The 22519-nt window shown below is 40.7% G+C and overlaps 1 protein-coding gene and 1 long non-coding RNA gene across 2 annotated transcripts in view; one reads left to right on the forward strand and one right to left on the reverse strand.

The window, feature by feature from the left end:
• The window catches only part of bcr (BCR activator of RhoGEF and GTPase), a 95275-nt gene that overhangs the window by 13304 nt on the left and 59452 nt on the right, over positions 1 to 22519 (reverse strand). Inside the window, exons 5-15 of the mRNA XM_061799794.1 lie at positions 14975 to 15082; positions 14223 to 14283; positions 14076 to 14128; positions 13683 to 13823; positions 3344 to 3465; positions 2546 to 2711; positions 2346 to 2465; positions 1459 to 1534; positions 1268 to 1372; positions 950 to 1024; positions 621 to 718 (exon numbers count right to left, since the gene is read on the reverse strand). Coding sequence (XP_061655778.1) covers positions 621 to 718; positions 950 to 1024; positions 1268 to 1372; positions 1459 to 1534; positions 2346 to 2465; positions 2546 to 2711; positions 3344 to 3465; positions 13683 to 13823; positions 14076 to 14128; positions 14223 to 14283; positions 14975 to 15082 — 1125 coding nt within the window. The remainder of the gene's footprint in view (positions 1 to 620; positions 719 to 949; positions 1025 to 1267; positions 1373 to 1458; positions 1535 to 2345; positions 2466 to 2545; positions 2712 to 3343; positions 3466 to 13682; positions 13824 to 14075; positions 14129 to 14222; positions 14284 to 14974; positions 15083 to 22519) is intronic.
• Positions 2342 to 5918, forward strand: LOC133490136 (uncharacterized). Its single transcript, XR_009792113.1, has 4 exons — positions 2342 to 2475; positions 2573 to 2660; positions 3364 to 3494; positions 4230 to 5918. It is a non-coding gene; the product is annotated as an uncharacterized LOC133490136 (long non-coding RNA).

Raw genomic sequence — 22519 nt, forward strand, 5'->3', positions numbered from 1 at the left:
TTGGCAGACAGAGAACAATTCTTAAAAAATGGTTGTCACTCCCAGTTGAAGTTCACTGCCAAACTAAACAATACACAGAGAATTACAACATAGCTTTGCCTTAGGAAAGACCAAGCTTAATGCTAACAAACAATGAAAAACGGCACAGACATGCTAACAAATAGGATCAGTGTCGCAGTGTTATAACCATTCAAGCAATGGACAATTGAACACAAACAGCGGAGCAACACATGTAGACAGACAATATAACAGTCCTCACAGGAATATTTTCTTTATCCTCTATGAAAAACGACTAATATTACTGCAGCCTACTGAGCAGTTGCGACCGCAAACTCATCCAAGTCGCACCGTACTAGAAGAGAAAAGGGTCTTCCCTAAATCGTTTCCATAAAATTGGCACCATGGAATTGTCCAAAATGTCTTGCTCAATTGTTAATGATAAAATGGATGGTAATGTCCCATTACGATTGTCCATCCAAAAAGTCTTGTTAAGATGAATAATTAAGATGTAGGGCAACCAAGAAGTTTACCTTTAACTGCTTTTAAAAAAAGTGAAGAGGTTTGTCCTGTTACTTTTGTTCAAAGAGTAAACATCAGGTTGGAGTGTGCCAATTACTCACCTCGTTCCATTTGGGTTCAGTGGTGTATCGATACACTCTCGTCTTGGCTTTATTTGAAAAGAAGCCGAAAGAGTCCACCTCCAATGTGCAATAGAGATCTGAGAGACAGTAAATACATCATATTAACATAATATTTATATGAAAAGGTAAAATTAATCTCTACTAGGACTGTCACTCTGAAGGACGGTTTAAAAATGGTGGTAAAAGTACCAGACTAATGGCTACAGGCAGCATTTATCTTGAGCCCGACTCCGACCTCGGTCACGTGAATTAGAGAGAACTTAACGTTAATTTGGTCTGATCTGTTTGGCTTTGCCTGTGTGACTCACTCAAGCTCTGTTTGAGGCCGGAGGCAGAGTGGACGATTACATTCAGGAACCCGCAGAGACCCGGGGCTTCATCCTCTGGAGAAGAGAGAAAGGAAAAAAAAGCAACAATAAACAGAGAAGAAAGATTAGAAAAACATGCCGATCTGTGTTTGTGTTGGAGCTAGATCAGACATGGAAGAGGAGGGGGGTAAAAACATTCTTGCACTGTACCAATTCATTTCCAGGGAATATTTGTCTTTTTTAATATGCTTTGTGTTTAGGGATGTAGTCGAAGTATGACAACTTTATGTGCTTCAACAGCAACAGCAAGTTCTTCACCTTCTTTATTAATACTAAGTGGGATGTGATGGACCGTTTGGAGCTTGACACACGAGTTGGTCAACATTTGGAGCTCCATTGAAGTTAAGGAAGCGGCTTTGAAACCTTGAAAAACAAAAAGGTAAAAATCCATTTAGAATGACAACATCTAAAGAGCAGGCTGTGTTTCGGTCGATAAAAAAAAAACATACATTTCTTCTGTTGCTCTTTGATGAGCTCCTTCCACTCAGCACGTTCATAGTCGGATGAAATGAGGAAGCTGTAGCTCTGAAAGGCCACAAAATTAATTCGTGAGGACAAACGGGTTAATGACAACTATTGCTGAAGCAGCTTCAACATGCTAGTCTGAAGGATTCATATGAATATCAATAGGGCCACACTGAAAATAACAAATATTTTTACAATACGAGAGAAGAAGTTGTGATTTTATGAGAATTACGTCAACATTTTTAGAGGGAAAAGGTGTGATATTATTAGAATGAAGTCATAATTTTATGAGAATTAGAGAAGCATAACAGAGGAGGCATTTCTTGCCTGTGTAAAGATTAGAAATCTACAGTAGATGACACTTCAGTATGGCTAATAAAAACAATAATATTCTTGCTATGATATTTTAGTATTAGTATCAATACCAGCACACAAGTAATTTTGTAAATGTTTGTCTGTTCCAGAGAGAACCATACTGACGCAGCGTGATAAACATGCCATAAACCACACATAAGTAAATGATAATACATGTTGATTGTACAGGAATGAAAATTTGACTATTTTGTCTGTTAAATTTTGTTTATAATCTTGCAGTTTTTCTATAAAAATCATATTTTCATCCCAATAAATTAGGACTTTATTGTACCAGAATATTACTTTCTCAAAACTTTGTACTTGACACAAACGACTTTATTCTGGTAGTATACTGTATATATTTTTATTTCCAGCATGGGCCTAACAGTCCTTTGGAAGAATAAGAAAAGAATAGGAGAGTATTGAAGATAGAACCCTGAGGAACACCAGTGATGAAAGGCAACAACCAAAAATAAAGAGAACATATAGAAGAGCGCGAGATGGAGAATATCTTTACCTTGCCACTCTTGTTGTAGACTCTGAGGTGCATGCTAGGGGATGTTAAAAGCAGCAGCGACTCCTGCTCGGACAGCTTCTTCCTGAGGCGGTCAATGACCTTCGAACCTTTGTTGGCTCTCTGAAATACGGTGAAAACATATTTCAACATGAAATCTTTAGGAAAACACCCTCCTTTTTTCTTTATTCTGTCTGATTTACCTTTTCTCTTTGGATCTCACTGCGCAGGTGTGAGATCTTCACCTTCATGGCATCCAGCTCTTCATCTGGCACCTGTGGGACAGTGAGGGGTTCGGCCTCCTCTGGGCCCTGGAAGGTGAGCTCACTCAATGGGATGTACCACTTGCTGTCATACTGTTGGTTTTTACTGCAGGAGGAAAGAGGGGGTTTGAAAAAGGGTGTTGAGGACAGACGCAAGGGAAAATCTTTAGGGTTTAAATTTGTCAAAATTTGTTAGAAAAAATAAATAAATAAATAAATGCATCCTTTGTGATGTTCCTGCTTTTTTTCTGGTGCACGATACACCAGGCAATTAATTGAGACACTGTTACAGTGGATGACATTATTTGAGTAATACAGTACGTTAAACTGAACCGGGAACAAAACTAAAAACATTACTAAACATATATATTAATAAATTAATTAAAAATATATTCTTAAAATATACTTTATATACACTTAACAGTGGTAACTTGTATCCTGTATCTCAAATCATCTTTCCCCATTAAAATGAACGGAAATGCCATTACAGTGGACCGTTGCACACTTGTAGTCAGGCGATTTTTGTTATGAATGTAGTGAATATTTTGTTCTTTTCTGGGGGGAATCAACCCCGAAAACACTTAACGGTGGTTTATCCCCACTTATTCAAGAAGTTTTTTTTCAACGCAGTTATAATGGGCATCGATTATCTGCAGACTTGTGCACAATGTATATAAAAATATGGTATTTTCAAGCCCATGAATAATCCCTTTAAAAATTGTGGGTTTTTTTCCTTACCCCGCAATTTGTTTTTTCAGTTTGGCGCAGAGCAGCAGGTCGGTGAACAGGAAGACGTGTCGCAGTTTCCTAGCGCCCTCCACCAGCTCTACCATGAAGCTGTCCTTCAGCAGCTGGCGATTCTGTGGATTGTAAACAAAGACGCTCGCAGGTAAAAACTCTTGAATGGCTTATTATCGCTCCTTCACACAGGAATCAAAAGCAAAAATAGGATTATCACAACTCCTTTATTTATAAGTGCAACATGCGGTACACTAGTCATAGACACGAGAGACAAAGAAACAACAGCCGAAAAAAAATGTCTTAGCTCTCTATTATGCACAAAAGGGAAAAATAATTAATACTGTAAATTATATGATATAATTCAATAATTAATGTTCTATGAATGGTGCGAGTCAGTTTTGAGGTGAGGGAGGAATTAAACTAGGTAGGGACAAGATGGAAATTTAGATATGTATATATATATTTTTCTTTTTTCTTTTTGGTTGTTCTGGCCATCTTACTGATGTCAGACTATGTAATGAGGCTGCAATACCAAGCTTGATCAAAGGAGGGCGGTGATGTCAAGATAAACATTTTACAAGGATGACATTTACAGCTAGCAAAATTAGTCCACATTTGAGCACTTATAATATGAATTGTATGTTTTCACAGTGGTATCAAGCGGCTTTACAGGAATAATTAAATGGTAATAAATGCAAAGAAAAAAAGAAGACACTATAGAAAAAAAAAACAGATGCACCTTGTTTTATTTTTATTTTTAATTACCAGTATTTTTTATCCTGGCTGATTCTAATGATGTTGATATTTGTCTTCTAATTTTATGTCCAGATAATAACAAATATTTTTTGTTCTTTCTTTCTCTGTTTTCATGCCTGTCTCAAAGGATGACATCACACATGTTCAGGAGTGGTTACATCATCATCTTCATCTGAGTGTCCTCCCACCATCTTCTCATCCTCCACCCACCACTATGCCCCCCTCCCCCCCCGCCCCTCTCCTCCATCAAGAACACATACTGTCACCACCAGAACACACTGAAGAGCATACGATGTGTGTTTTTGTTTATGAAGCCAAACAGCTGACAAAAGAGCTCCACCGCAGTGTAACTGCCAGAGGCGATGGGGGGTGATGGGAGGTAGGTAGGCTAAGACAAAGAAAATGAGCATCATTATCTTTGGATACAGTGTGTGATCTCCGCAGCCATCTTCTGTCCTCTATCGGTGAAAAGCGATAGGGGTCGTGCTCTGACAACAATAACTGTTCCAAGTAAAAAGATCATAAGGAAAATCTGATGAAAATCTCTGTTTTGATGGAAATTATGAAAAAAACAACAACAACAACAATAGGACCGAACACCAACAATCTTATATAAAGGGGACAAACCATTCATCACCATTGAGACAAGAGTTCATGAGGTGGGGTATACAGTCACTCACTTCCATTAAACAAGGCCGACAGTATCGAATATTTTTTTAGAATCGAGTATTCTACCAATTATCCCATCGATTAATCGGATAAAAAATTATTTTGCGTTATCAAGAACAATAATGTGCATAATGATGCTTATGAGATGCAGGTATTGCTTTTATCCATGTGGGGTCGCCATCCTGACGTTGTACCGTAGTATCTGTGTGGTATTGCCTTAAAAGGTGGGGCCTGGCTTGGTGAGTGATGTGGGCGTCAGGGCATGAGAGTGAAGAGTTGGCTGGCTGTTCACTGGCCAACCTGTTAGCCAGTTAGTGTGTTGAATGACTTGGGCGTGAGTTGTGGACATCAGCAGCTTGTGTTTGTTCAATAAAGTGACTGAAAGTGTACCGGTGGCTTTGTCTATTCTTGACCACTTGCAGGGACATTAAAATGCATTCTAAGTAGTCATGGTAGGCTGTATTAAATTAGCTAACATTGATATGTTACCTCGTGTTGGCTATCTTAGATGTGCTGTTCTGGAACACATTGCACTTGACCTCATTCCTTGTTAAGTGTGAAATGATCCCAACCTTTGGACATTTCTTCTACCGACTCCTGGCTCGCTGCCATCACGGCAACTCATTTGTACATAGAGTGCTGCGTGCGACTGCAGTAACGTTAGTCCGTGTGGAAAAATGAACACTCAAGCTTCGTGGCAGAGATTTCGCTTTGATCTTGTTTTGTAATCGAATTATTTGGGTTATTCGATCAATCGTTGCAGCCCTAGCCTAGAGTTTGAAAGTCTGTTCTAATTCCGGATACTTGTGATTAAGGCACCTGGGAACTGTTTTAATTATTAAAAAAAAAAAAAAACGTCTCGATGAAAAATGATTTGACCGGAAACCAAACATCTTCTGTTAAAAAACAATAGGGCTGTTGTTTGACAAAAATGTAAAACTTTTGCCTCAATCATATGAAGACTGCTGTTTTGGAATTAAATCAGGAAACAATCTTGTCTTTTGTAAATAGGCCACTCTTTTTTGAGGTCTCTAGGCCTCATTCTTACAACTTCATAAAACACATCGCAGCGTCACACAGGTTCATCACCAATCCTCCCAAAAAAATCCCACAACTTATTCTTCCCCTGCAGCAACAGCTCACAACGCATTACATAAGTAATAACACACACGCAGATACATACAGTATCCACAGCCAACAACAGCTCTTTCTGTAATCAATCAAGCAATGCACTTTCATCAAACACTTGCCGAAGATTCGACCTTCAAATACCACACAGATACATAAACACACCAGTAATCAGTAGCACAGTCAGTCGTTTTCGTCCATAGGTTGAACACACGTCTTGTCAGTCAAATAGTATTGTCTTCAGTCTCAAATACCTTTAAAGCTTCTCTCATCATTTTAATTTCTATAAAGCACTTTGTGTTACATAATGTATGAAAGTGCTATATAAATGAATTTGCTTTGATCACTCGACCGCATTTGAAGCACTGTTTCAAACAAAACTGTTAACACTGAGAGTGCAAACAAAAGACCAAATATCTACGTGGGGAATAGATCCTCAGACAATTACAAGTAATGATTCTACATTTCAAGTAGTTCAATATTCCCATCTGCATTAGTCATGGCTGTTGTGATGTCTCTGGGGCTACCGGGAGTCAGCCAGAGGCCAGACGAACTGGGCCATCATCATCGCCACCATGAATCTAAAAGTCTTTTGACTTTTTTTTTTTTGTTATCTTCTTCGGACAGTCTCTGACCCAATGTCCATCCAATGTCCCTTCTTTCCACAATGGAAGCATCTTCTACCCCCTACAAATCCCCTCCGTTTTTCCAGTATCCAGCCTCACAACCTGACATCCTCCCCTCGGCCAACTCGGACAGATTAGGCCACAGTTATCAGTAACTTGCCCTACATGTAGTTTCTCACAAAACCTCTGTCCCTGTTCGCATCTTAATCTATCTAACAGTCAACCACATTTCCAGATACCCAAGTGACGTATACAACGGTAATCCTTTTTTTGCTCTTTCCACTTCCCATTTCCAGTACTCGTTAGAAGCGCTTCATTTTTCTACAATATTTGAACGTCTTGAAAATTGTCAGACACCTGAAACCCTGATTGTTGGAGTCGAACCTGGGGACCCCAACCCCTAACCCCTAAACTTGAACCGGGGAACCTTAATCCAGGACTTTATCCTGGACTTTATAAACTGGACTTTAAGGACTCAAACCTTACCAATGGAATGTGGGGAAAGAAATTATCAGTACCACTTAATACAAAGACAAGATTGTTTCAAATACAGTACACTATATGAAATGTTCCAATTTTCAAGGAATTAAAATGTTCTTTTTTGTAATTCTTTGTTTGGAGGACAACGCAGGTCCGTGTGGATCTCGAGGTGACAGTCAGTTGTCCAGGGGCCGGCCAGTGCCACCGTCTAAATGCCTCGGGGAAGGGGCAAGACAGTTACTTGTCTTGGATGATCGCTCTAAAATGAGAGGGAGTCAAGGAAGAAAGGTCTCTTCACATAGTTATCTTGTCCTTGAGAGAAATGGGAGGCTGCTAGAGCCACTGAGAAGGGAGGAAAAAACAAGTAAGCTACTAGGTACATTTGAAAAAGTCACACAAGCACAAACAACTACTGAAGTAATAATAATCACACATAAACTACGGGATAATATAAAAAAAAAAGAATATCGACTATATTTTGTCATAACACTGCCAAAGACTGTACGGATCAAAGATTTGAACTCAGCTACTTCTAACATTTGTGTCATTCAAGATTTATATGGTTCTAGCTTTGCCGCAAAAAAGTAATCCCGGAATATCTGAAGAAGACTAGATTGGATGAAAAGACAATACCGATGTGGCAGATGGGTCCCAATCCTCAGATCCACGAATGAGACTCTGTCAACAGACTATTTGTCTTCGGATCATTTCTAAATGGTGCATGTAATTACTAGTTTCAAGACAAAATAAATATCGAGATAGCATTGATCACTGGACAAACTGCTACATTTAGCAACCTATACCTTGGTCTGCACCGTCATCATAATCCACCCTCATCACTTTTGTCTCTGATGAATGAACATGAATACGATGCCTCATGTGCCTTCCAACATGTACCCGAATCCCACGAGGAACCTTTTGAAACGGAATATACAACAAAGTTCCCTTGAGCTCCACTTCTGTCACTCTTCATGTCATACTATATTTAGAATTTTTTGGAGCGACATGTTATGTACATCAGAAGGCTTTGATACGACAGAAAATCTATTCAAGTCAGTCAAAAACGTCTATTTTTCTTATTTCAAGATGGAGATGTCATGTTGCCAATATTCTGAATTACAAGAACTGCTTTTATAAGTTATGCACCAATCTATAACACGACATCTACAGTACTTGTAAATATATTAATCATATCCCTTAAAAGGGGCCTTATTTTTCTCTGTATGCAGCCCTAAACATAATTGCATTTGCATAAAAGCACTTTATTAAAGGAAATTAATTAGAAAACATAATTAATGTGACATATTGAAATTCTTACTTTATTGATTTAACTGTCATACATAAAAGAAAGCATGTGCATTAGGTTGTGTTAATATTCAGAAAGCACTGAAAGATATGATCTGTTGAGTACTATTACCCAGCATGCCTCAGTGTAAATCTCTTATGGTTATGTCGCATTGACAAAATAATGGATTTAGTCTTCCACCTGTGTGAATGGAAAATGGAGACTTTTTTTTCACAATTTTCACTAATAAATGTCCATTCAGGTGTTAGCCTGGAGATTCATTCTGGAGTAAGGGACTGGATAAAAGCAAATAAAAAATTCATAGCAAAACCCCTCCCCCGCCTAAAAAAACAACAAAAAAAACAATGAGGGTGAGCAATAACTCGCGAAGACTTGGCTCTGAATCACAATTGTAGAAACTGGCACTGGTTGGCGTTGCAAGCTTTTCAGCTTCCTGAGCACTTGATCCTAAGAATAATGAAGATAATACTGTTGTCATTCATTTGCTGGGTGTCTGACTCAATCAAAACTTGCAGATATTTTTAGAATTTCAGACTCATGTTTTACATTTTTGGTTCTGAGCCTGAGCTTTGATGAACGTAAATGTGAGTGCACCCCTGATGTCTTGCTCTGCTCCTGTGGGAAGACAAACTAATAAAAAATAAGATAAAAATAAAAAATAAAAAACAGCCAATAAGAAGAATGGGGACAGTGTGTACTAAGACAGCAAGGCTGCACAGAGCGCAGATTAAATATTGACGTCTCCTGGAGCGGCCTCACTGAGAGCGTGTACGCGAGTAATCGCATGAATTTACAAAATCCACATGTATTTTTAGAAGCTAGCATACGCTTTAAGGGGCATCGCTGCGCCACTGTGTTTATTCAAGCTGGAGTGTGTGTATGCACATGTATTCATGACATAACAGAGCCAGTCTGTGTACTTCTGGGGCTTTACGTACACAATTCACACTCTTTGACCACTGAATTAGGTACACATCCAATGCGATAATCGTACTTACGATTAATTACAACACAAAATGTTCACAATTTAAAACAATTCCCAGGTGTTTTAATAAAATGCCTGTGACATCCTTATGGCAAAATATCCCAAGGATCAAGAATTACAACACACTTTGAACTAGGGCTGCATCAAATATTTCCACAATCAAGAATTCTACCGATCACCTGAAAGATTAATCGAGTAATCGGATAGAAATTGCTTTAGCATTTTTAGACACAATAACATGCGCGTGTGTGGTGCAGTTAACACTTTTTTTCCACTTGGGGTCACCATTGTCCTAACGTTCTACTGCAGTATTTGCGACTGAGTGTGTATGGCTTTAGAAGGTGGGGCCTGGCCTGGTGAGTGACATGGGCATCAGCGAATGCGAATGTAGAGGTGGCTGGTGGTTAAGCTTGTTGAGTAACTTGGAGTGTTTGTTTTCTTACCGTTTCTTCAATAAAGCCCTTGAAAGTGCACCGACGGCTGTGTCTAACCTTGACCACTTGCGGGGGGGGTTACAATATGCTCAAATTGGCGATGGTAAGCTATATGAAATTAGCTAACATCGACACGTTGTCGCATACCTTGTGCTGGTGATCACAGATGTGCTGCTGTAGATTGTGGATGCTTGGGCTAACGTGTCTGCTTGTCCACAGTGTGGACAAGTTCGAGCTTTTGTAAAAGCCAGCACCGTGACTGACTCGAACCTGGCGTGTTTGATTGAGAACTTGCCCAGCTGTTCATTTTGGATAGAGAAGAAGAGGACTTTGATGGATTTGTGGATGAGGATTGATCAAAAAATAACATGAGTGCATTGTTAAATACTTCAATAAAGTACAACCGAACTCAGTTTTGCTCCCGCTGCCTTTTTAAAAACATTGTTTTAGCATGCATGCATGCTACCGTATGTTTTAAGCTAGTGTATGTTTTACCATGCCTGCGCCCAATAATACAGTGCGCCTTATGTATATGTTAAATACAGAAATAGACCCCGTAGCTGAGACTGCACCTTTTAATATGGTGCGCCCTATGGTTATGAAAATACGGTATTTCTAATCCAAAAGTATTTTTTTTTTCCTTTCTAATAATCGCATTGGAGTCTAATGCACTTTTCCAGCCTTCTCTGCCACGCTTTCATGCACTCCTGGAAGGATTCTTCAGGGATCCTTCACAGCTCCATTGCCACTGCCACCTTGATGTCTTCCACGTCTTCAAAACGGATCACCTTGATAATCCCCTTGAGCTCGGGAAAGAGGAGTGGAAAAAAAACAGAGCTTGGTGTGTAGATAGGTTGCTCCAGCATGGTGATTTTCATGTCAGTCAGGAACTGCCAGATGCTCAGGGCATTGTGAGTGGACGTGTTGTCATGGTGAAGCTGCCAAGAAGCCGCAATACTGTATCTCTCGCCTCTTCTTGCACACTGAACAAAGGAAACGCTGCAGGATCTTTTTTTAGACTTGCTGGTTGATCGTCTGGCTCACATTGAAGGGGAGATCTCTTATATTTGAAATATATCTTTTGTGACATCGATCCTGCAAGTTTTCGGACACATCTCGAATGTGGCAGTAGTTTGCAGTGGTGTAAAACTGCACTGCATCATAGTGAGAACTGTTTCTTTTGTCACACTCACAGACCTAAATAAGGCAACACAAATATTAGAAACACAACTTATCATGATGCCCTGCAGTTCTATACCACTACAACCACAACCATAAAAATATCATTCAACTAACAACTTAATTAAATCATTACTGTCTAATCATGATTGTCCTTGTAAAGCTTTACCAAATAAATGGAGCATATAAACACATACCGTGACTGAAAAGGCAAACAAAACTGAGTGACATTGTAAACAGATTTTGGGAGCATCATTGTTTGCATTTTAATTAAGCAGCATCTGCTTGTTTGCCCCCCCCCCCCCACCTGCCAATATGGTCAGGTCACGCACTTGTCAGTTCCCGGGCACCCCAACAAACTACAGGTTACTTGCTACTATGTTCTTTTAAAAAAATAATAATAATAAATTTAGGAATTGTTTAATTCATGAGGACCCATACGCCTTTCTATATTGGCTGAGACACGATTGTAATTTAACCAGCACAACTTTGGGGGGATTTATGGTAGTCCTATTTTAACAAGCGAACTTTCTAACTTTCTTTTCTGGTCATTACAGTAGTAAATGTATGCAGACAGGAAATATACAGACCAATCTCGTTCACTGTAACTCCTCCTATGTGACACGTCTAAGACAATCAAATTGTTCATTCAGATCAGCTTTGCGAGTAGCGCAAGTGGGTGTTGCAGGGCAGGTAAACGGCGAGGGGAGAATTCTAAGGAAGCAAGTTCAGTGTTAAAAAAAAAAAAAAAAACAGAAAAGAAGGTTCATTTTTAACACAAGTTCAGAATTATTTTTTTCACTCCAAATATTTTTTATAAATGTCAACAATGTTGCAACTCAAACTTCTCATATTTAACCCCTTTTTTGGTTTATTTAATATTGTACTGTACTTATTTTTCCATTTTCAAGCAATTTAGGATATGCTCTTCACGAGCAAGACAAACTTTATTGAACATCAAATTTAGTGTGAAAATAACAAATATTGTTAAAATACATTACAATAGAATTCTTTCTTTTTTGTGATGGTCAAATATATGGGAGTGAATTATAATCCATGCTATACAGCTGAGCCTACTCTTGAATTTGATAATTTGTAACTGAGGACACCTGATATAAAATGATCATTGGTAGTAAACCATCATTGCATCCCCTCATTTTTCCTGCTCAAGTATATGCTTGTATTATTGTAAATCGGTTTAAGCCCTGTCCTCCCTATTGGCTTCAAAATGTCCGATAATTGGCATCTGTATAACCTCGGGCATATCAAATACTGTACTCAAGCTATAGTGAGTAGCAATATAATGAGCGCCATTGATTTCCATGTGCAGCTTTCATGTATCTATCATAAATATTTGATGCCCGGTTTGATTGGTGTGGACAGACTGGGATGGAAGTGAGTCCAGTCGGGATTCATAAGGGGGCGGGGCAGGCAGCCAGCATATGCATGTGAGTGCGTGAATGTGTGTGTGTGTGTTCAATGGGCAACAAGAAAAGCAAAGCGAGTAAGAAAGTGTGTCTTTGTAGAGGGTGCACTAATGACCCCCGTGTGAGCAGTGTGAGCAGAGGGAGGAGCCAGCCCGATCGTTTTTCTTTCTTTCACCCACTGGCTCCCACCCTCCATTTATGAATAATTAACTTGGCGTCGGCTTGGTGGCTCATTACCGACATTATGTACGGCTGTGTCACGAAAGCTTTCAATCAAGAGACATCCAATCATGTGCATCAAGTCATCTCCAGGGATGACAGACAGCGCGGTGTAGGGTGTGTGTGCGAGAATATAAGCGCTTGGGAAAGCACAATGGGCAAGTGGAGGATGAGCCCCCACTCCTTTAAGCAGCCAACCACAGTGTGACCATATAAGGGCATGAGCTCGGTTTTAGGCTGCAGATTGGTGACAAGCTAGCGTCTACTCTCGTTTGCTTGGTAACTTCAAGGTCATTTGGAGGGCGGGGTCATGACATCACTATGTCGGGCATCATTAAAGCAAAGGAATTGTCAAAAATTCACTAAAACCTATTGCCTGTGATGCAATTACTGACACTTGGAAGACTACCCGCAATATAGACAAAGGAAAATGGTCAAAATTAGGGATGCACAGATACCATTACTGTACATCTGTATAGTACTCGTATTCGTAAAAATGCACCGATACCACTTCACCGGCCTGACACGTACATTCTAGGTAGGAGCCATGTCAGCCGTAAGGAGATACTTTAAGGTAAACAAGCGTGACAACACTTTTAGCCGACTACAAATTAAGCTCTGCCATTGGCGTCCAGCAAGCACCAAGTTTCCAGCGCTGTTGCCCGCTCGGCTTCGCGTCGCTCGGTTCCGGTTTTATAAAGTGTAATTGCGCTACATTGGGTAGTGTTGTATGTGTGCCTTTAAGGAGCGCCACCTAGTGAGTGACATCAGGAACACGGTTGGTTAGTCTTCATGTAAGCTTCTGGACGTAAGTTTTGTGGGGCAAATCTTGAGTTTGACATCAATGGAGTAATGGGGATAGCGAAAAGTTATGACCAGAGTGTTCATTTTAACACCCGACCCTCACGGCAATTGTTGCTGTCGCAGATACTGGCGCTGATGACTCCACGAATCTAATAATCTGAACATGCAACGCTGCACCAGAGTGAACATGGAAACACACACTGTAATGTCCCACTTCAGGAAGTTTGTTGTGGAAGGCACAGGTAAATAAATGCCGGCCTTACTGTTATAACTCCGATACAGCAATTTGGCGGTAGAGGCTAATCAAATTTGAAATGTCTTACCTCTCCTTTCTTGACAGTCATCAGCTGACGTCGGGGCGTGGACTCTTCGTTGATGCTCGAGAGGAAATTCTGGGAGATGCGCAGCGCGTCCTGTAGAAGCGGGTGGTCTGGGTGGCTTGTGGGAGTGTGTTTGAGCAAGTCCTGCGTGGAGAAAGGTTGTCATTTAAAAGCCAATCGGGTGCACTAATGCGGTAAGTAACAATAATATTTTAGCGTACAAAGCACAGGATGTATAAGGACTCTCATATTAAAAAGTACAGTCTAATTGTAAAACAACAACAACAAAATTGCAGTCTAAAGTTGCACGTAGACATTTCACAGGTGGGGGGGACAAATGCCCGAACCACCTCATCATGCAACATCATTCGTGTGGGCGGATGCTGTTTTACTTACATGAAGCACCAGCGTGCTACGTGTCACTCTGTCCACTGGTTTGTAAAGCAAAGCTGTTGAGAGTAAAGAAAAAGCATACGTTTAAACATTTGAATCCATATTGAAGTCAGTAAAATGAGTAGAACACAATTCATCAAGATTACTGACCCTCGAGCGAGTTCTTGGCTGTCGGCTCCTTGCAGTCCTTGGGGCTTCTCACCTTCAAGTTCTGTTGGGGCATGAAAACAGTGAGCACGGTGAATTGGCATGAAAGCGTGGCATAGTTGCTCAATGAAGCTCTGAGTTCAACACTTCTACATCAACACAGCCTCCCTCAGCGCCACCATCTTGCTCGGGTGGCTCAGAGTCATGCGTCACCACTTGGTCCATTAACAACGCTTGGAGATGAATACCTCATTGTGCATGTAGACAGCAGCCCCAATGCTATCTTAAAACCCACAGAGGAAGATGTATAAAAGTGTTGCATGCTTTGAAAAACTGGAAGCCATATTGCCTAATGAGCCATTATACTGCAGATAACTACAGTTTGTTGATTCTATTAAGGTAGGAAAGGTGCAGAGTGGCACGAAAACAAGAATTCCCTAGAAAGGTGGTTAGGTTGCAGTCAAAGCTTACATGTATGTCATAATGACTGATGTTGTACTTTAGTAAATGATTTAAAAACCATCCTATCATTCAATAACATTAAGATGTACTGTAGTTTACTAATACTACTGCAACATGTAATTATGGATTTATGGGCTGATGACAATTAAACAAAAGAATGGGAATATTCTTATAATTTGTGACGTTAATCAACAGTTGACATAATGTATCTCTGTGCTTCATCCCTTTGTCCATACTTTCACTGTCAATTTAGGCCCCAATTTTAAAACCCGCTCGTAATGTGACTTGATTACCTCTGAGATTTCGGCAAACTGCGTGTTGGCCTGGCAGCACTTCTCGGCCGTCTCCACCGCCAGCTCGTAGTTGTCCACGAACGCCCTGTAAACTCCTAACTGGCTGGCCTGAAACAGAGGAGAGCAGATGGTAATTACATCTTCTTTTTAGTGTCAACACTAAATAATACAAATACAAATAAAAACAAATAATGTGTAAATATTATCATATGATCTACTTGAAACCTACATAACACATAATTGACCACATTCTTATCATATAATAGTGCAGGGGTGTCCAAACTACGGCGCTGGGGACATTTGCGGCCATCCATCCATTTTTTTAGCCACCCGCAACATATACAAAAAAAACCCCAAAACATTTGACCCGGCCCGCAACGCTATTGGGTGTGTACTACATTTCTACCATGTCAAAATGATGACACGGATGAATACCATATGTTTTATTAAAAATATATTGAGAGTCGGCAGGTTTGGATCTCGGGTCAGGACTACCAGTGTGGAGCTCTCATGTTCTTGCCGTGCTTGCGTGGGTTCTCCCCCACTACTCCAGCTTCCTTCATCATATCCCATAAATGCATTTTAAGTTCATTGACTATTCTAAAAATCGATTGGCTGGCGACCAGTACCACCCAACGTCAGGTGGGATAAACTCAAGCTCACCCGCGACCCTAACGAGGACAAGTGGTAGAGAAAATCAATGGGTGGACATTGAGAGTCATGCCTTCCTAATTGTAAATTTCATTTATGTATGATGATGACACAACAGCCGCATGCGACCACGGCAACCTCACAGGGTGCCTATTGCAATAGCCACTCACAGGAGTGTGTGACTGAAGCTATAAAAGCACATTTCGGTAGCTGAAATTCATCCCGAAAGCCAACAAAAGAACAATCAATTGTGCAGAACAAAAGGCAAAATCAGTCACTAGAGCAGCGTAGACGGGCTTAGTGCGAGAACCCGAATCTCACAGAAACCTACACGAGTGCATCGACCTACATCATTTAACTAATTGATGACTTCCTTGAAATGAGCGGGGATGTTTCTGATTTATTTCGGTCATTTGTTGGACCGCTGGACCCGCTGAAGCATTTGGTTGCGATTGAAAACCTGACTGTGCATAAAATGGGAGTAATTAGGGAAATGGCAGGATACAAAAGAGACTACAGGTTAGGAAAATAATCTGCAGTAAGTGCTCATTGGGAGCTCGTCATTCTGGTTCTTTTTCTGGACTGTTGCAATTCATTTCAATTCTGTGACTCCAGCACTAACCAAGCTGAACTATGTGATTATTACTGCTCAGAACAAACCATTCATTCATTCATTCATTCATCTTCCGTTCCACTTATCCTCACAGGGGTCGCGGCCGTGCTGGAGCCTATCTCTGCTATCTTCGGGCAAGAGGCGGGGTACACCCTTAACCGGTCGCCAGCCAATCGCAGGGCACATAGTAACAAACAACCATTCGCACTCACATTCACACCTAGGGGCAATTTAGAGTCTTTAATCAACCTACCCTGCATGTTTTGGGGATGTGGGAGGAAACCGGAGTGCCCGGAGAAACCCCACTCAGGCACGGGGAGAACATGCAAACTCCACAGAGGCGGGGCCGGGATTTGAACCCCGGTCCTCAGAACTGTGAGGCAGATATGCTAACCAGTCGGTCACAGAACAAAGCAAAGGGTGGCAAAATATCCTTCATTATATCACTGTCTATGGATAACACACAAAACACATGATCTATCTCAGTGACTCTCAAAGTGTGGTTCTATCTACTGGTATATGGACAATCACTGAATTACTGTAAATGTTCACACTGTGCATAATGGACAGTGTCTTAAACTTTTTTTCAAATCCAGTACAGTTCAGATGTATTTAAATTTTAAGTATAATACATTTGCATTTAATCTTTTAGAACAGTTCCTTTTTAAATATTTATTTAGGTACATTTTTATTTCACTTATGAGCGTGCAATACATTTTAATTGAATCGATATTTTAAGCCCAGTGTTGATGTTCAAACTGTGCATATCTGTAATGTTAGGGTGACTTAGGGTGACAATAACATTAAATATACTTTGAAGGAATAAAACCAGTCTCATTTTCGATAAACACTTATGCACTCTATTTTAATCTTGGCCATGATGGTGGTACTTGGAGAGCTAAGTTCTTTTTTTTTTTTTTATTTGGTCTCCCAAGTTTGAGAACCACTGATCTAGCTGCTAGCTTTAAAATGTCATTCTCTTACTTTATTTAGGCTTGACCCCAAACTTAACCAGCCTCTGCTGTCACAGCGGGGTGTGACAATTGATTTAGGCAGGAATGTGTGGTCACAAGTTTTCTACACAATGTTTGCACTCATTATGTTAGCATTCTGGAATACAAGCGATGTGTCTTTAAAAAAGAAGCCTTCTTCAAAAAGTAATACATATATGTTGCACATATTTTCCTGCATTTTTTAGTATACTTTGATTAAGTAAGCTCATATATGGTAAACAGGTTTAACATGCGATTTGTGCTAAGACTAGCCACAACTGTAGCCATTCTAATAGTATAAAATAGTAGTAAAGTACAAGTAGTAACAATCACAATTAAGGAATTTCATGTCTTGGCTCCCTTCCACATTGCTAAACATGAACTTCAAGGGTTAAACGAAACAACACATATATTTAGAACGGTTCTGTTGTAGCCACAGTTTCCAAAAGAAACTACTTCAAAATATATCAAAATAAAAGCATATGGCAAACCTGGATTTGACTCATTGCGTTTTATATTACACAAAAAGTTCATTGAAAGCATTGAGTACTCTATTCCCTTTAGTTTAAAGGCAATATACGAGGCTAAATAAATACTATCACATGGCTTTCAACAATACTTGTAAGTAAACCCACCAAGTCCTACATTTTTTGATATTGTCTGTGTTTTATTAGAGGCTGGTAAAATTTAGCACAGCAATCATACATTACTATAAAAGAGGCAAGAGGCAATTTTATGATGCTTTGTCTCAGGGGCACACAAGTGACAATTTGACTGTGGAGAGGAGAGAGCCAGACTGTCTGTCAGCCACATTTAAAAACAAGTGTGTGGCTACAGCGTCACCGTCATGGCTGCTAGAATTTCTGGGCTGAACCTTGTGCTCTTTAAAAATGTCGAAATGTTTTCAAAGATTTCAAACGAAAGGAAAACGTGACAGGCTGCCACAGAAGTCAAGGTGTGGATGAGAAAGTCAAACGCTGTGTTAAATGTGTGTGCAATGTGTATGTGAATAATGGGTTCTTTTGCATGTTTAAATACAAGAGATGGATTAGTGAATTATTTGTTTACGGGATTAGCCAACATTGATTGAGTGGCAGTAAAGCCTATATGTGCCCACCCGCGCTGATGCCAACTCTGGAGCCGTGCCAAGAAAAGGGAGCTTCATTCGACTCTGCCAGGGCAACAAAAGGCCCCAAAGCAGCCTGCGCTCCATGTTTCACCCATAGAAAGCCTTGGCAAAACGTGACAAAACTATAGGACTCCATCAGAAATGTGATATTAGATACTCTGATAGACTGAGAAAAACTACCAAGACTTGAATACAGACAAAAAAGAAAAAACACTACTTTACGGACAAATACTTATTTCACGCAATAAAGTGTGTGAACCCAGTGGAAAGAAAAGTGGAAGTTTCAATGATGAAGAGATCCTCAGGTAGTCATTAAAAATACAACAAATCATGAAGGTCCTTGTGGCGCGCCACACCATCTGTTCAATTAGCCGCGACCTCAGAGAAACTTCTTAGCATAACGTAGTGAGATGTATCCCCCATTTCTGCATATAAACATTTAACAAAAAACTTCCCTTTAGTCGACATACAGCTTCCTGCTTGACTCTGTAGGGTAAAAGTTTGGCTTTGCGGCACTGCATGAAGCGTATCCTCAGAGGAGCAGCACCGACGATGTAATTGAACCCTATTTTCAGCCTTCAAACACGTGCCTTGACACTCACGCTCATGACCTGTCACCGACGCTTTGCTTCTCCCCCCCACCCCTCCCCCCAAACCCTCCTCTTGGTTCGGATGTTTCATGACTCCTAAGCCTGTCAAAGCTATGAGCCTTAAATCCACTTGCCATCCTTACTCGGCTCGACATGACGCTCCTTAAAATCTCCGCCTATGTTCCTCGCTTCTTCGGCTCTCTTCTAATCTTATCCTCTAATACAGCCACTGTCGTGTAGACTTTAACTCTTATTTATGTGGTAAAATGAGCGTATGAGCAGCGGCTGAAGGGAGAGGGGAATAATCTGTGCAAGTAAATACACGTCATCAAGTACATGGGTGCACTAATGTGTACATAGAGTGTAAACATGTTTATGTGTCAAAGAGGAGTGAATGATTATACACTGTGTAGCTCGAAACAATCTTTAGGCTTACTATAATTATGTCATGTTTGAGTGAAAAATGGTGTCCCTGACTCTCATCAATTGGCCAAGCCGAGTACATTGTAGTAGTAATGTGCCGAGCTGATACTATACAGGTGATGTAAACCACTGGTCATTGGTTGAGCATGTTAATCATTGCCGAGTCATTGTAGTATTTGTGAGTACATGGAGAGAAAGGACAGAATCTAACATAAATGCTAACATTATCTTAGCCTGCTGCTGTGACTAAACTCAGACACTGCAGTATCACACTCCATAGTGTTCATTTTGGAGCAGCAGCCTTTATTCTCCTCTAAAATAAAATAGAAGAAGAAGAAGAATCACCTTTATTGTCATGAACATGCATGCAAGCACACAAAATTTGTTCACTGTATTTTATTCATCACAGTAAACACTTTATAAAAAGAATTTTTGAATTTGGACATACAATATGCATCCTGGACTGCATTTACAGCAATACAGTCATGTGAATACAGAGACTTCTTGGTCTTGTTGGAACGCATCGTAGTCTAACGTGGTAGTAAAGGCATAATTACAGTAAATATTTATGTGAATCACAAATCCAAACCATTAATATAAAACAATCAATTAATGAAAAACAGTAAATAGGGCACTAACTGAGCGTGCCTTCATGTGCTGTGTGATGATGTATTCTTAGTCCACTGGGCGCATTTCGTAACCTCTAAACCGCATTAACCGAGGACCTCCTGCAGAGCCAATAACCACCACGGCTTTCAGCTACAGTTGCAGGTACAAGGGCTTTCTAGTACTTTCTATAGGTCACGGGCTGTCTGTTCAGCAGATATCAGGTCATATTTTAAGCCATAACATTTTAGTCCATCTGCTCCACAGAGGTCAAGGCCATTAAACCCTGCCCAGCGTTTTTTTTTGCACAGTCGGCCAATGGAGATGGGAGATGTAATTATTTTACCGCTGCGTCGTCACTTTTGGACTAAACTGCAACATTGCCCTCAAGCAGTTTACTGAGATTAATTTCTGGCTGAGTGAAGGCGATCTCATTATAAAGTAAGGTAATGTGACTATAAGACGGCAGAAAACAAATATTCTACAAATAAGAGTGCGAGATAAAGAGGAAAAGAGAGAGAGAGGGACATAGCAGCGACGGTCTCAGCTGCATGAGGCAAAAAGGCAGCATTGTGAAACAAGCTTGCGCCTCCCTCTGCGTGTGTGTGTGTGTAAATCAATGTGTGCCAGAGCATGAGAGAGTGTGAGGGTGAGAGAGCGAGACAAAAAAGAGGGCCGAATGAGGCCAACAGCAGTGGGTGAGCAGCAGCATTTGGGAGAGAATTAACAACCAATTCATTGTAGGTTAATTGAGCCGCTGTGCAAGTGATTAAGGAGAGCAGTGTACATGTGGCTCTGACATCATTGACAGAAGTAACTGTGGGGCAGACACAGCATTAAAGTTTGCGAGGAGGGTAAAACAGAATGATTGAAGTGAAGAGTGTCACTATAAGACAGTAATGCTCAGTTTTGACTGACACTGAGGTAAGTTTACGATGGTGGCTGCAGTTGTGTAAAACTGAACTCCATCATACTAAGGGTGTAAGCATTTCTTATTATTTTGGTAACCATAAAGAGTATTTTATATACAATTAAAGGAGCAACATAATACAAATTTCCCCAATATATACATAAGCTGTCACCTTATCGTGGGTGAGGGGTTTGTGTGTCCCAATGATCCTAGGAGCTAAGTTGTCTGGGGCTTCACGCCCCTGGTAGGGTGATCCTAGGTGGGGGACCAGACAAAGCACGGCTCAAAGACCCCTTATGATGACGACAAACAATGGACTCAGTTTTCCCTTGCACGGTTTGATGGCCTCAGTATTGCATCTCTGCTTTTTGCAGATGATGTGGTTTTGGTGGCTTCATCAAGCCATGATCTCCAACTCTCACCGGAGCGGTTCATAGCCGAGTGTGAAGCGGCTGAGATGAGAATCAGCACCTCCAAATCTGAGACCCTGGTCCTCAGTCGGAAAAGGGTGGCGTGCCCTCTCCAGGCATCTGATTCGGATGCCTCCCGAACGCCACCCTGGTGAGGTGTTCTGGGAACGCCCCACCGGGAGGAGACCCCGGGGATGACCCAGGACACGCTGGAGAGACTACGTCTTTCGGCTGGAACGCTTTGGGATCCGCCCGGAAGAGCTGGATGAAGCGCCTGGGGAGAGGGAAGTCTGGGCGTCCCTGCTAAAGCTACTGTCCCCTCGACCCAACCTCAGATAAGCGGTAGAAAATGGATGGAGAGTAACTGGTGAGTAACTTCTTATTAAAAAAATAAATAAAAATAAAACCTGAGCATGAATGTCAAATGCTCAGAGTCCATACACGCCTGCCCAAAAACCAAGAACACATGCATTGGGCCGTACAGAAACAATTTACTTTATTCACTAAATAAATGACTAAATAAAGAAGCTGTTTGCTGACCAGACTTATTGAGTGTGTGTGTGTGTGTGCGTGCGTCCGCATGTGTGTGTGTGTGTGTGCGTATGTGTGAGCGCGCTGCGAGAGAGAGCGAGAGATTACAGCATGGCACATATCCCCAAAGAATTGTAGTGATTTATGACCATAAAATAGGGCTAGTGTTGCCAGATGCACTGCAGAAACAACAATAGAAACATCTGCAACTTACCGCAAGGTATTTTCTCAAGTTAGAAGTGGGGTGTAATATCCAGCTTTCGGCAGTCACAATTTAAGAGGTGTCACAAAACATCTTTTGAGTCATTTTGATAGGCACGCGAAGGCTTTGTGTGTGGTCATGTGACTGCCGTGTGCTAATTGGTGAATTGGAGTCAAATGACACTATGCGAAAGTCGAAGATGAAGTCTGAAAATAGATTGCGCACACAATAATGGATAAACAAAAGTAGCGAGCGGCATGCCAATCATTGTAACGGAGTAAAGGTATTATTGATTCCTCTCATGAATACTCAAGTTAAAAGTATGGTGCATTCAAACTACTCTGACAAGTACAATTTATCCAAAATGTTAACTTGAGGAAATGTAACGGAGTAAAATGTAGCGCATTACTACCCACTTCTGTGCATTCCTCACTTTTTCTGGTTATGGGGTGGAGTCCAGTTTTTTGGGTGTACTAGCATTTGTCCAG

Source organism: Phyllopteryx taeniolatus, chromosome 15 (genome assembly GCF_024500385.1).
Source record: "Phyllopteryx taeniolatus isolate TA_2022b chromosome 15, UOR_Ptae_1.2, whole genome shotgun sequence".
Lineage (NCBI taxonomy): Eukaryota > Metazoa > Chordata > Actinopteri > Syngnathiformes > Syngnathidae > Phyllopteryx > Phyllopteryx taeniolatus.